Raw genomic sequence first — 14,126 nt, 5'->3', positions numbered from 1 at the left:
ACATGCCGCAACACCCATAGTTAACCATGAATCAAATCATGGTAGTCAACCTCCTGGATAGGCACTTGAATGGGATGGGAAAAATCTCCAAGTTTTGGACAACGTATATACAATCCTAACAACAGGACAAATCCACAGATTTATTAGGCACATGTATTCACAAGAATATAATATTTTATTACTGCAAATATTTTGGTCAGAAACTAACATGTCATCATGTTAGTTTCTGGCCAAAATAACATGTCATCATCATCAGAGCATCAGCATAATCACAAGGTGAAGCTAGAACAAGGAATGTTAATCATATTTAGAGCTGAGCCATATGCCACAATGCCTCCTAGCAGGTGATTACAATAAAGGCCCAAATTTAAAATTAAGTGATTTGAAACAAAATTAAAATTAATTAGATAATGAAATGAATAACACAGTATTATATTAAATTAAATTTAAAAAAAATTAAATTATTAAAATGGGGGGAAAGGAGAATGCACTATTGCTTGCCATTTATGAGGATGTCATTCAGATTTAAATTTGGGTGAAGAAGTGCTTCAGCATTCTCTTTAAATAACTGCTCAAACCTAAACCTGCACCAATGTAAAAGATGGGTACTGGACCATTCAATATCATGGTCAGTGTCTATACCATGATAAGCAAGGCCAGATTTTTTCAGGTTTATTGTTGATGATATAAGACTGGTGTTCTTGTAGTCAGTTTACAATAGAAAGTTCTGTTTGCCCAAAGAATGTGCAGAGGCACTCACACTGAACTTGGTAAGCACCAGGGAGGGAGTGAGGGGACTGTTTATTTTTCGTGGATGGTAACCAAGAGGAGATTTTGTTGATAGGGAAAAATGTAGGAACTTTATCTTTTCAGGATCTTAGTAATCGTCCCAAAAGAGATACCTGCAATGTATGAATTAGGGACTCACCATACAGATTCAGGATTCTTAGTGATGGGCTTGTAAGAGTCCAAGATGAATTTAAACTTTCTTGAGGTGATGCTATTCTATAGGAAGATGCATTTTTGTATGGTGCTCAATTCTCGTTGAAGAGCTTGAGAATTTGAGCAGATAACGTGCCCTGTTGAGCAAAGATCTGTAGATGCTTATTTATTTATTTATTTTTGAGATGTATAATGTGAATAATGCTGAATCTTGTTGTAGGCAGCAGCCTGTGAAGATAGCTTTATGATGAACAGAAGTAATAAGTATTCCAGAAGGGATATGGGAAAGGAGGATGTCCAGGAAAGCTAATTTTCCATCCTTTTTTCATAGTGAAGCTGATGCATGGATAAAGGCTATTGATTTTGGTTAAAAAGGTAGGTAGAGATTCTTCTGAGTCTGGCTAGATGGCAAACACATCATCTACATATCAAACCAAAAGGAAGGTTGCAGTTGTACTAAAAAAAAATTTTTTTTAAATGATAAAAAAATACATCCTTAGATTGCCTGGAGCACCACACTACAGGTAACACCAATCTCCACAACAAAAAAGAAGCATTAACACCAGATGAATAGCAACTTTAAAGTAAAAATAACTTCAAAACAACAAGAGATCTTATTATAGCACAAAATTTACCATCAGATGGTCAGTTTTGTGCTATTTATCATCTGACAATGACTCACAAAACAGCCAGCACTATCTTCATATTGCTGGTCCTGTACATATTTCACTAGTGTTTATATTCCATGTTTAGTCTTTAAATTTTTAATTTTTAAAATTTTTTATTTGTCATATTTTTCTTTGAGTATCAAAATCTATTGTTCATTTCATTAATAATTTTCCTTGTTTACTTTTTATTTATGCCTCATTATTAACACCATTCTCTTACTGCATGTTATTGGCTGTTCAATGAAGTTTTGGCTCCAAATATTTTATCATCCTCACCTTATAAAAATATTTGACCAGGTATGTCTTTTAATCATTCTTTTAGTATAAATTAAAATTTTATAGTAGTCATTTAACTTAACCTTTGGTTGGAGATATGGGGTGGCTCCATTACATAATAAGCTTCGTTATTTTTTTTTCAATTATAAACATTTAAATAAGCGTGTGAAATGTTGAAAGAGAAAATTAATTATCAATAAAAAATCACATTAAATGACAGAAATGTTTAACTGTTACCGTTTTTTTTTTAAAGTTAGGATGTTTGCATATACATTTAGTCTTAGTGTATTCAAGACTAAGACATACGTGCCTAGCCTAGCAATTGCATGTCAGACTGATCAAACCCTGATATCAAACTGCAAAAGATGATGCAGAGTTCAGAATAGGCTGCACATGCTCAACATTAGTTGTAGGCAGTTTTTGAAAAACAGTCAAGTGCACATTGAGTTCCCTTTTCTTTTGTTATTTATTTTTAATGAAATGCCCTTTTATCTTCAATACAGATAAATGGCTGAATTCAAATACAATTAATAACAGTTCAAGTGATGTGCAAATCAGTAATGATGTGAAAAACAGTCAAGTGCACATTGAGTTCCCTTTTCTTTTGTTATTTATTTTTAATGAAATGCCCTTTTATCTTCAATACAGATAAATGGCTGAATTCAAATACAATTAATAATAGTTCAAGTGATGTGCAAATCAGTACAAATAAAGGTATCAAAAGCAAAAATAAATAAAAAAATTAAGTGAAATGTGTTTAGAAGTGAGATAACAAAAATCATAACTTTTTGAGTAGTGTTTGGACAAGTATTTGCAGTGTGGTGTAGTAATAATTATTTGGCACTGTGCATTATGCAACATTATCAAATGAGTGTGTGAAATCATTGAAATGGAAATGATATATGGAATGCAAACATCCAGAACACACACACACACACACACACACACATTGTTTTCATATATGAGCGGTCTAAGGACCCATAAGCACATCACTGCCATATCTGGGGTGCAGGTGAGGACTCAGATAACAGTTTACTGACATTTTTTTTTTCTTTCGAAGCATTGCAGGTTCTATTTGTTTGGAAATACTTCTTCTTGTGGTAGACTCTTCCAGAGGATAAAGGTAGATGGAATAAAAGAGGAAGAGAAAAAGCAAGTTCAGTGTGTTTCTGGTTCCACAGTAAAAGGGTGCTGAGGAGCTTCTGCTCTTGTATTAATAGGTGCAACAGGAAGTGTAGGAATGATGGTTGCAAGTTCAGTGGAGCAATGACCATTGAAGAACCTGTAGAATAGACAAAAAGTTGAAACATTGCATCAATGAAATATTGGATGTTGAGAAAGCTATTGATGTGATGTCTTTGTTGAAGAATAGATGCAAATGTGAGTCCAAAGAAAGATCTGATCTTTTCTGGTGATTTGTGTATTACTGAGTACTGAAGGTAAGGGAATGTAAGATGAGATTTCTTTTGCAAGAGAAGAGTCAACATGAGTTTTGGTGGCATTCAATGTGACCAGATTGTCTCGCCCCATTGTAGAAATAGTATATAGATTAATTTTTAAGATGCTAGTTGTAGATGATCTTGTTGCTTGGGATATCTGCACATTGCATGATTTGTCAGAGTAGGATGAATGGAATTACTATCATCTGCAAAGCTGTGGATAGAATTACCGTTGATTAAAACCAACATGACACACAGTAAATGACCACAGAAGAAGCTTGAAACCAATTACAGAGGGTAGTAGGTAGATCAAGGGATGGCGGTTAGTTTAGCAGGTCTCGATACTAGACACGATCAAAAGCTCTGGAATTGTTGAGAGCTCAGTACAAGTTTCTCTGAACCTTTCCATTGCACATGTCCAGTGATGGGTAATGTAAGAAGCTAATGTAAGGTCAGCTATGGATCTTGGATAATGGAATCCATACTGGTGGTCATTTTGGTGACCTCTGGTAGTGGAGAAGCTGGCCTTTGATGACTTTCTCCATTATTGTGTAGAGGACTAAAGTAATGGCAATTGGTCAGTAGGTTGATGGTAGATTTCTATCTCCCTTTTCTGGAATAGGCCGGATATGCGATTGCTTTCACATGGAATAAATATCAGCTATGTATAATAGATTGTAAAGACTATACAGGATGGGTGTTAGCTCTAGAGGACTATGCTTGAGAAGAACTGGAGAGATGGCCATCATGATGAGGAGATTTTTAGTGTCCAAGTTGTTTAATAATTTTTTTTTATGTCTTTTTGTAGAAAAACTAGGAGACATAGGTACACAGATTCCAGTATGGTAGTAAATGATTTCCCTTGGTCATCAATGCAGAAGTTTGAGGAAAACAGTGATGTTGGGAGGTTAGCTTTATCTTTGGATGAAGTAACATTGATGCCACCACGATGATAGAGAGAGAAGCAGAGTTCAAGTGATCCAAAGTTGCACCCAACAGCCTTAGCAAGGGATTCGAAGGCTTCTTGATGCGAGTCACCTGCAGTAAGATGAATTTTTTTTCTTTGACTGTTCTGATACACTTTCTGTTGAACCAGAGCTTGGAAAGTGAATGAGAGTATTCAGCAGAATGGGCGATGAAGGCCTTCATGTCAGTAAGGATAATTGCTGTGACTGATTTGAAGCATGTGTTAGGGATGAATGAGCTTAAGCAATAGTTAGACCATGGAAAGATGGAGTAGAAGTTCTGAAGGTTATCTCATTTGGCACCTTTGACGTGCCAGAGGATGCAAGGTTGAGAGTGGCTTGAGGAAGGGCATTCTGTGAGAGAGGAGACTTGTAGAAGATTGTGATTTGAGTTGCTAAGAGGGAAGTGACCTCTATGGTGTATTTGGAGGGAGAACTGGTTAAAAAGAGATCCAGAGTATTGAGTAAGTGAATAGGGTTATTAGGAATTTGTGTAGGTAGGTAAACAACTTGCATTAGGTCATTGCTTATGGCAAATATTTCCATCTCTTGTCCAGCTTGGTTGGTGGTACTGGAAAAGGAAAGCCAGTTGGAATTATGGACGTTGAGGTTGCTTAGGCAGATGACTTCACTATTTGGATGGCTGAACTGCAGGTGGCCGAGATTCATGGAGAGGAATGTGAAGAGCTCTGAATGGATATTGGAGTTTGGAGAATGTTAAATGCAACAGATGGGGCAAGAAAACCTTGAGGAAGTTGAAAGCAGGCAATTCTAAATTAGCTACTCTCTCTCTGGCATGCAATACCTGATCTTAACCACCTTACCGGCGATTAAAGATCAAATAAGCACCCTCAAAAGCTCCGTATCCATCATAAATTTCAATGTAATATCAATGGTATTACAATTTTAATATGCACTTCGCATCCATGGAAATGTGGACGTATATATACATCCTGGCCGGTAGCGTGGTTAAAAGGCACACGTGCCATAAAAGGAATTATAAAGTGTGAGAATACTCGTCAGCCAATAGATGTTTTGGTATATAAGAAATATGAATTGTTTTCCCAATGAAAACTTGGTTTTGACTTTATATGAAGTTTCAAAACTAATTGTGAGACAGGCCTTTTGCATGCTATTGGCACATTACATACTAATGTGAATATTTTTTGCACTAAGAAGTATAATATTCTGTGTTTCTGGAAGAAAGCAAGAAAATCTGAATTCACTTTCTCTATCTAGTTTACAGGAAAACATGGCATTGCGAATATTGTAAAAAATACTAAAGAAATAGTTTTGTTTGTCGCAAGTGGATGAAAGTACAGATATAGCATGCAGTTTGATGTCCTTTGTAAGATATAATTATATAGGCACCATTCAGCACGATTATTTTATTTGGCAAACCAGTATAAACAATTGCTGTCCTGTCAAGGATGCAGAGAACAGAACAGAAACTTTATAAGGGCTTTAACAACTAAAAGTGAGTTAGCTTGTCTTATACTGAGGTGGAATGGTTTTTCAGTGTGAAGGACAGACAAATCAACCAAAGAATATATGCAACTAACCAAGCAGGCTATGCAGTTAGAGTTAACTTCGATATCATAGCATTAAATTTCTATGAAGCTAAGTTACTTGGCTGTGACAGGCCACTGAGTATAACATATAAGGGCAAGACGAGACGAAGCTTATGAGACTTCCAACAAGAATAATAGTAGAAAAAAATGTTAATATAATTGTTATAATTCCAGGTGGCATAGAATGGAAAAAATGTGTTGGACTAAGTCCTAATGGGACTAAGTCAAGGACTGTGACTTGTGTACTAGTCTTTTTTGTGAGGGTCCAAGCAGCAGTGCTAAACAGTGACTGGATGCACTGTAGTATTCACATGGAGGCCATAAGTGAGGGCCTTCATAGTCCAGTTCAGTAACACCAGTTCAAATTTGCTAAAAAGACAGGTTTGAATCATAAGAAACAAAGACCCTTTATAAGATTTTTTCAAATGAAGGTGAGTTAGCTGGTCTAATATGGAGATTCTGATATGAAAGGTTTTTCTCCCTGAAACTCAGAGAAACTAGCTAGAAGAAAACAGTCAGCCTTAATTCCAAAACTCAACTCTAGCCACAAAAAAAAAATGAGTTCAGTTTTGAACTAACTTTTCAAGAATGTGTTTATAAATAGGGTGATTTATCACTCAATGGAATAACACAAGTATCTTTGTTACATTGTGAAATTCAATGGCTATTTTTTTAATAGTAAATGATTTGAGATAACTCAATTAAACAAAGGATGAAGTTTTGTTCTTGGAGAAACATCTTCCATTGGTGGGGGGATGCTATATTCATTGATTAACAAAGGCAGCCTACTTATGCAACATTGTATTTATTAAATGAGTTAAATCGCATAAATTTGCAAGGTGCTAAAATTAATATTTTAAGTGCAGAAAAAAAGTAGCAGCAGCAGCAATTAAAAACATCTGTTATGAGTACAAACTGAAAGGGGAGAATTTTACATTCGTTTTTAATTACGTTAGCTGAACTACAAAAGAATTATGCTGAAAATGATACTGGAAAAAATGAACATCTTTTCAGAAGCATGGTTTTTTTGGGCTGAAATGAAGTTTAAATGAATAATCTTCTGCCAATCGATGCTAGTAAAATAGGGTTCAAGAAACCTGTTTACTATTAATATAGAGAATGAAGAAATATCACAAATGAGTACATCATTCAGAAATTACCTCATTAACTGAACTTTCTTATAACTGCTTTTGAAAGATCTTTTTTTGATAAACATGCCTCAATTTATTTTTAGTTTTCAGTTGTCAAAAAACTACATCCAAGTATCTGAGAAAGTAGATTCCTACTGTCTTTTACTTTACAACATATTAGTATAAAACTGGCTTCTTGGCTTTAGTTTTCTTAAAAACCAAACACAGAAATAGACTGAATGTTGAATCAGATGCAAGGTAAATTCATGTTATTCTCAGTAAGTTACCCCTTTTATAGATGGAGAGTATAAGAGCTCTACTACAATTATGTGATGCCCAACGACATTATTTACATTAGTCCTTTTCTTATTGAAAAATGTAAATATATAATACATAGGATGTAATCATTGAATAAACAGTGAAATTAATTTATTTTATTTATTTTTACTGGCATGAAATATCTAATTCAACTAACTAGAATACATATCTACACATGACACCATGGATTGCAAAAAAAAAATTATATCAACAAAAAAAAAAAAACAGTCCCTAGCTATATGAAGTTGAGAAAATGTTGATAAAGATGATAAATAACAGTGGACAGATGCAACTTTACTTGATTTTATATCAAACTATCTCCTCCTATACAACTATCACCTCCAACATTTCTCTTGACATCATGTGTCTTTTCCGAATCTTCAAAATTTAAATATATATCCTTGTTATATTATCTGGATTTTTCAACTAATTATTGCAACCCAATATATGGCTTGAACCCAGCGTGTTCTATTCCAAATTTCTTTTCAACAATTTTTCTTATCTTCCTCTTAGTATGTTTACACCAGGAGCGAATTCTCTATGCTTGCTATGCAAGCTCATTAATTGAGAAATGCTAGTAAAATAGGGTTCAAGAAACTTGTTTACTATTAATATACAGAATTCTTATAAATGCATGCATTTATAAGAATTCCATTTAGGCTTTTATTTTTGTAGACAGAAGACGTCTTAAGCTTGCGTGGCAATAATTAGTTGCCACGCAAGCTTAAGCTTGAATTTCAAGACCAGCATTCGCCCCTGGTTTACACATATATTACCTGGATCATTTAGCAAGGTAAATTCCTCTGTTATTTTTTGCAAGTTACCCCTTTTATAGATGGGAAGTATGAGGACTCTACTACAATGATAGCAGCTATCTGTAAAAGGAGAAATAAAACTTAATATGAGAATTAGAGGACCTTCCTTGGTAAGTACTCCAGATAACATTTATGTAAATATACTGAAAATGTGACCTTCCTACCATGCCTTCTGAATTATGCATATGGACACTGTAATATCTGCTCTAGCTGTCTTTCCACATTTTTCATACCTTCTCTTCTTCCAATACTGAAATATACTCATGATTACATTCCACCTGGATATTTTCTACCACTGTTCAGCAAGCTTAACTTTTCAAAATAATTATTCCAGACAACTACCTTACCATATGTTCCTTTTATGTCTTGTTTATCATATCTGATTCCTTTTGCTGTATTATTTTGATCATACCAAAACTTTTTCAATAGCCTCCAGAATATGTTTGCTCCCTTCCTGTGAAGAATATCTTCTATGTTCTTCCCAAAGTGTTACCATTTCTTTTTCTTTTCTTAATATCAAACCTTACAAACAAGAGACTGAAACAGTTATAGCAATAGGATGTATGGGAATGTGGTTAAGGATAAATAGAGAGCCTGTTGATGTATTTCTTGAACAGCTGTTGATTGTAGTCTTTGGGGAAAACAATGCAAGATAGGCTGTTTGTAAGAACAGAATAGACAGAATGAAAGCGAATGTGTAGAAGCTGGTTTAGTAAGTTTGAAGCTGTACTGTGAATGGATGTTGACTAGCACCTGCTCATGTTTTTATCTGCGTAGTGAAACATGAAAGTAGTGGCCAGTTCAGTGGAACTGAACTGGCCATCAGTGTCTATGAAAATATCTACAGATAAAGTCAGCTAGAGCAGTAATTATTCAATTTGAAATGCAAATATGTAAATAAGGAATTTTTACAATGGTTTCACTGCATAATTCAGTAAACTAGATCAGTTTCCTATGATGACCAGAGTAAAGGAAAACATCATCAACAGAAACCTTAAGAGAGCAAAAACTCTTGTTCAGTACTAAGGAACTTGGAATATAATTTTGCATCATTGAACTGAAGCCTTCTGGCTCTTTATTTTAGTAAATACTTTTATGCATCGACCAAGAGTTTGCTTACGAAAAATACATTTCTCTGATATTTCAAGTTCCTTAGTACCGAATGAGAATTTTTATTCTCTTAGGGTTTCTGCCTGGTCTCTGAAAAAAACCAACCAGTTCAAAACAGCTGTCAGGCCAGTGAAATGCTTATCAAAATGGACTAATAAAAGGTGAACAAAAGACACTTGGGCAGCACCTATGTCTTCTATGTAGTCCGCACTAAGGTAACTCATGAATGCTGGGGGAGAGTGTATTCCTGTAAGCTCTCTGGTCAACTTACTTTAAGAAACTTTCATAGTTTCTAATTTCGGCTGTGAAATAATGCTGGATTTAATATTTACTTTACTTGTATAATAAGATATGATAATATTAGTCTTGACAGATAACAGATTTATTTGGAGGAAAATTGTTGATAGAAAATTAGTAATGTAACTTTTTTGTGTGATACTATTATAACATCCAGTACACTCCCAGAAGGTATACGTCAGGAATTTGACAATGATATATTTTGTTGTTGTTTTATATACACAGTATACATCACAGATGCTTAAACTTTTTTTTTATCCACAACCCCTTTTAAATAATCATGTAATCAGTGTAATCGTGCATGATGAACATTTATTTCTGCAATAAACTAAAATATAGTATGAAAGGTTGTAATGTATTAATTTCAATAGTTCTATAATAATTATTTAATTTACTCATGCTTATGAATGTTTGTTACAAGCCTTAGAATATTTTTTGCAACACACACAGGGGTTGCAACTCAGTTTAAGAACCACTAGTATATATAAAAAGATATTTATATAATAACCTACAGTATAGCATTTCATATTGGGAAATCGACTCTTACCTCGGAAAGCTGAGTAATGTAATAATGTAAATCATCTACTATTAAAGCAGCTGGAAGAGAACCATCAATATGGAAATGTGAAAGATACTTTATAAGTTCAGCTGATGAAGAGATATACCTAGAAATAACAAAAATATTTAAGCAGCAGAATGTAATTCAGTGTCATTTAAATATCTTTTACAACTATGAATTATTATTATTATTATTATTATGTAACCCCTCCAGGGAGTCCAAAGACTCATCAAGGGAAGGCACCTACTCTACAACTCTCCGTTTCCACCACTCCAGTAACCGCAACTACCTTCATCATCTACACCAAAGCCATCTACCACTGATCATCACCAGTAGTATTTTCACAGACAATTACAAACATCCATGCCCACAGCGGGATTCGAACCCGCAGCCATTTGGCTGGAGAGCAGATATGCTAACCACTCGGCCAACCAGACTGACATTATATAATGTAATTATATTAGATGGCCATTTCCAGACTAATTGTGAGAGGACCACACTAGTTATTGGTGCACTGCCTACCATATCTCTCTTTAAAGTCACTGACAAAATACAACTGTCTCTGGCAACCCATTCCACTCAGTTACCACTCTCCAAACAAAGAAAATCTAGTCTTTACACTCTTACTAATTACACTCTTATACAACTTCCAGGATTGACTTCTTTTTCTCTCCCATCCAGTCACACCGGAAAATTTCTTTTTTGCATCTACTCTATAAACTTCTTTAGTAATTTATATGCTTTATTTTATTGTATCCTTTGGTGCATATCAGCTAAACTTTATAATCCACAAACCTTCAGGCTATCTCGTGAAAGAAATCCACAAATCAGTTGCAATTTTAATCACACACACCTCTGAATCATCTCCACCACTTCTGTATCCCCAAAGAAATCCAAGCAACCAAATCTGTGCAGAAGTAGTCCTGATGTGATATCAAACCCTCTGGACGCATAATAACCTTCTTATCACTACTTTGCAGTGTGTTTGTTAACATCCATATGATTCTTTGAGACATTTTGTGCACTTCTATAATTTATTTATTTTGTATCCAACACAAGTGGTACAGTAGTAAGTAATTGGTACGTTATTTACAGCAAATTAGGATACAAATGAAAATAGCTTAAATTTAACAGGTTAATTATACAGGGAATAATAAGTAAAATATGAAGGGAAAAAACTATACATGTTATATACAATAAATATGGTCAGATGTTCCTCCAGTATCTTCTGCAATCAATTGCTCTTTCTACTTGTATAATACATCCTCTGAACTCTCTCTATGTCCATCATTACACCTAAACCCCAGCTTTGTCAGGTTCTTGCAGTACAGTTTCATCTGTGTAGCAAACAGCCTATAGATTTAATCTCAAAAGTGCTTATCTTTACACTGAATTATTAGCCATTATCCTTTGTGAAAAGTATCGGTTTATTCAAATGGTCTTGCAGGATGATTTAAACCTTTATTAATTTTTCCTCTTGCCAGTTTAGCATCATCGGCCACAATTGAATAATCTTCCTCAAATTATTTCCACTATTGATATACAAACTGAACATCAAAGGATCAAGTTACAGAGCTCTGTGGTGTACCACCACCATCATCATCGTCTGCCTTCTCTTTTATTCAACTGCACTTTTACATCTCTAATATCTATTCATTAGCCACTCTCTTATCCCTGTCATCAGCTTCATGTCCATCCCCATTTTCTCCAGCTTATGTCATAGGGTTCTATGCAGTATCTTTTATCTAGCAATATCATGATATTGCAAATATCATGATATATTGCTAGATAAAAGACTTTACAAAAGTCTTGTTGTAATTAACAAGACTTTTGTAAAGCCATGCTGTCCCCCCCCCATACAGTATCATATTCTTATCCATCCATCCATTCTTAAATTCTGCCCTCAACCAATTTTTTCAATATCTTAACCATCAACTACTGCAATAATACTGTTTATAATCTGCTGTCTCATTCTTGGAGTCTCCTTTATTTTACTCTCTTTTCATTCCCTTGGCACTCTGCCAGTGCTGAGACATAAAAAAACAGTTTGGTTTTGGGACATTGCAATTTCTCTTGCACCTTCCTGTAACACACAGGAAAATATTTTATCTAACCAAATAACTCTTTTCACATCGAGATTTCTTAATATCCCAAACGCCTCCAGTTCGTTTATCTCTATTCTTGTCTTGATCCCATCATACTGATCACTCCAACTGGATGGTGAACACTCACAAAGTGATCATTCAATAATTCAACTATCTTTTCTGTTCCTAGCACTTTTCTACCATTGGTGTTTGTTAAAGTTATTCTTTTGTATTCACTCTTACTTTTGCTTGCCACATAGTAAAAGAACTCTGGGATTTCCTTTGGCCTGTTGAAACCAAAAAGAACCATGTGGACATATCATGTACATCTAGATACCAAATTTTATTAAATTCCACCCAGGTTAGAGTAAAGTTATTGAAATGTATAATTTCAACATGTTTTATCTCCTCATATCCCTACAAAGTCCGATTAAAGCAAAATTTGTAATGCCTTGACCAATTTTTGCAAGGATTCCAAATCTCAAATTTGAATAAAATCTGGAAAGCTAATAGATGCTTACATATTTTAAAAAATGTCCTGGACTGGTACTATTGCACACTAGTACTACAATACTTGCATGTGCTTCTAATGGTATGATATCTATTGTGTGTCAAATGATATATCAAATATTATGACATATATACTTAAATAAATCCAGAGCAGAGGGTAAGAACAAGAGGTGATTCTTTGAGGTTGTGTAAAGTGTGGTGAAAAAAGGAAAGTGAGGAATAGAATTTTTACACAGAGTTGGATGAATGGAATGCATTATGAATGCTAGAAGCATGAACAAGTAATTATATTCTTAGTTTAATCCTTTATCCAAGGGTAAGCAACAGTGGTGTAGCTAGAGCTTTTGCCATCTGGGGCGGTCCCTGAGTTTGCCACCCCTCTCAATACACACCAAATACTACAAAAAGTCAAAATGACGTATAGGGGAAATAAATTAAAACACTATGTTTATTTTTGAAGTAAAACTTTAATTTCAACATTCTAAAATGTTATTTTACTTGTTTTTCTGTTAGCAAAATCGTCGATGACATTGGCAAAGTCTAATTCATAGTAATGTAGGTAATTCTTAATCAATTTTATTTAGAAAAACTCCTCTCACAACTAGCAACACTTAGAGCAATTGTGAGGAGAATTCGCAGTAGTATTACAATATTTGGAACTGAGTTCGAGACTGTATTTTAGAATTAACTGCAAAAGTTCAAAAAGGTTAAAAGTGCTGCCCGGGGCAGACCCCCCCCCCACCAGCTATGCCTCTGGTGAGCAAACAAAGTTTGCACATGAAGTAACTTCACAACTATATAGAGGCTAATGACTTCACATCACTTGCCTTAGTATCCCATAATGCATTATGGGATACTAATTTTGCAAAGTTTACTTAGTATCCCATAATGCAAAGCACATATCCTTACGGACATGTATAATACTATGCATTATGGGATATTAAGGCAAGTGATGCGAAGTCATTAGCCTCTATATACAAGTTACCCAGTCGTGAAACTACTTCACACACAAACTTTGTCTTCTTACACTTAGATAAAGGATTAAACCAAGAATATAATTTCTTGGTGTTTAATTTATAGTATAACCAAGTAGAAAAAACTTTTAACATCTATCTCTAATTCAGAGAATTTTGGTAATAAGGTGTGGCACCTTCTGGCTACTGGTATATGGAAATATGACTTCTGCATTACTTCAACTTTGGTATCACTTCTGGGTCTGGCTCCCACTGGTGAGACCTCAATAAAGGTCAGAACTGTTCTGAGCACATATCTGTAAGGATATGTGCTTTGCATTATGGGATACTAAGGCAAGTGATATAAAGTCATTAGATTCTATATACAAATTGCCCAGCTGTGAAGTTACTTCACGCATGTGCAAACTTTGTTTTTTGGAAATTTGTCTAAGGAAAACATTAACATTTATGTTCCAAACTTGCTTCTCT

At 34.6% G+C, this 14,126-nt stretch overlaps 1 protein-coding gene across 2 annotated transcripts in view; it reads right to left on the bottom strand.

The window, feature by feature from the left end:
* The window catches only part of LOC150104917 (ATPase SWSAP1-like), a 125,850-nt gene that overhangs the window by 24,829 nt on the left and 86,895 nt on the right, over positions 1–14,126 (bottom strand). For both annotated transcript variants that reach the window (XM_090396051.1, XM_090396052.1), the window contains exon 3: positions 10,079–10,196. In XM_090396051.1, coding sequence (XP_090252177.1) covers positions 10,079–10,196 — 118 coding nt within the window. The remainder of the gene's footprint in view (positions 1–10,078; positions 10,197–14,126) is intronic.

This window comes from Typopeltis vanoorti, chromosome 7, assembly GCF_054136105.1.
Source record: "Typopeltis vanoorti isolate ZY-2024b chromosome 7, IOZ_Tvanoo_1.0, whole genome shotgun sequence".
NCBI classification, from domain to species: domain Eukaryota; kingdom Metazoa; phylum Arthropoda; class Arachnida; order Uropygi; family Thelyphonidae; genus Typopeltis; species Typopeltis vanoorti.
This window is presented reverse-complemented; position numbering and strand designations above follow the sequence as displayed.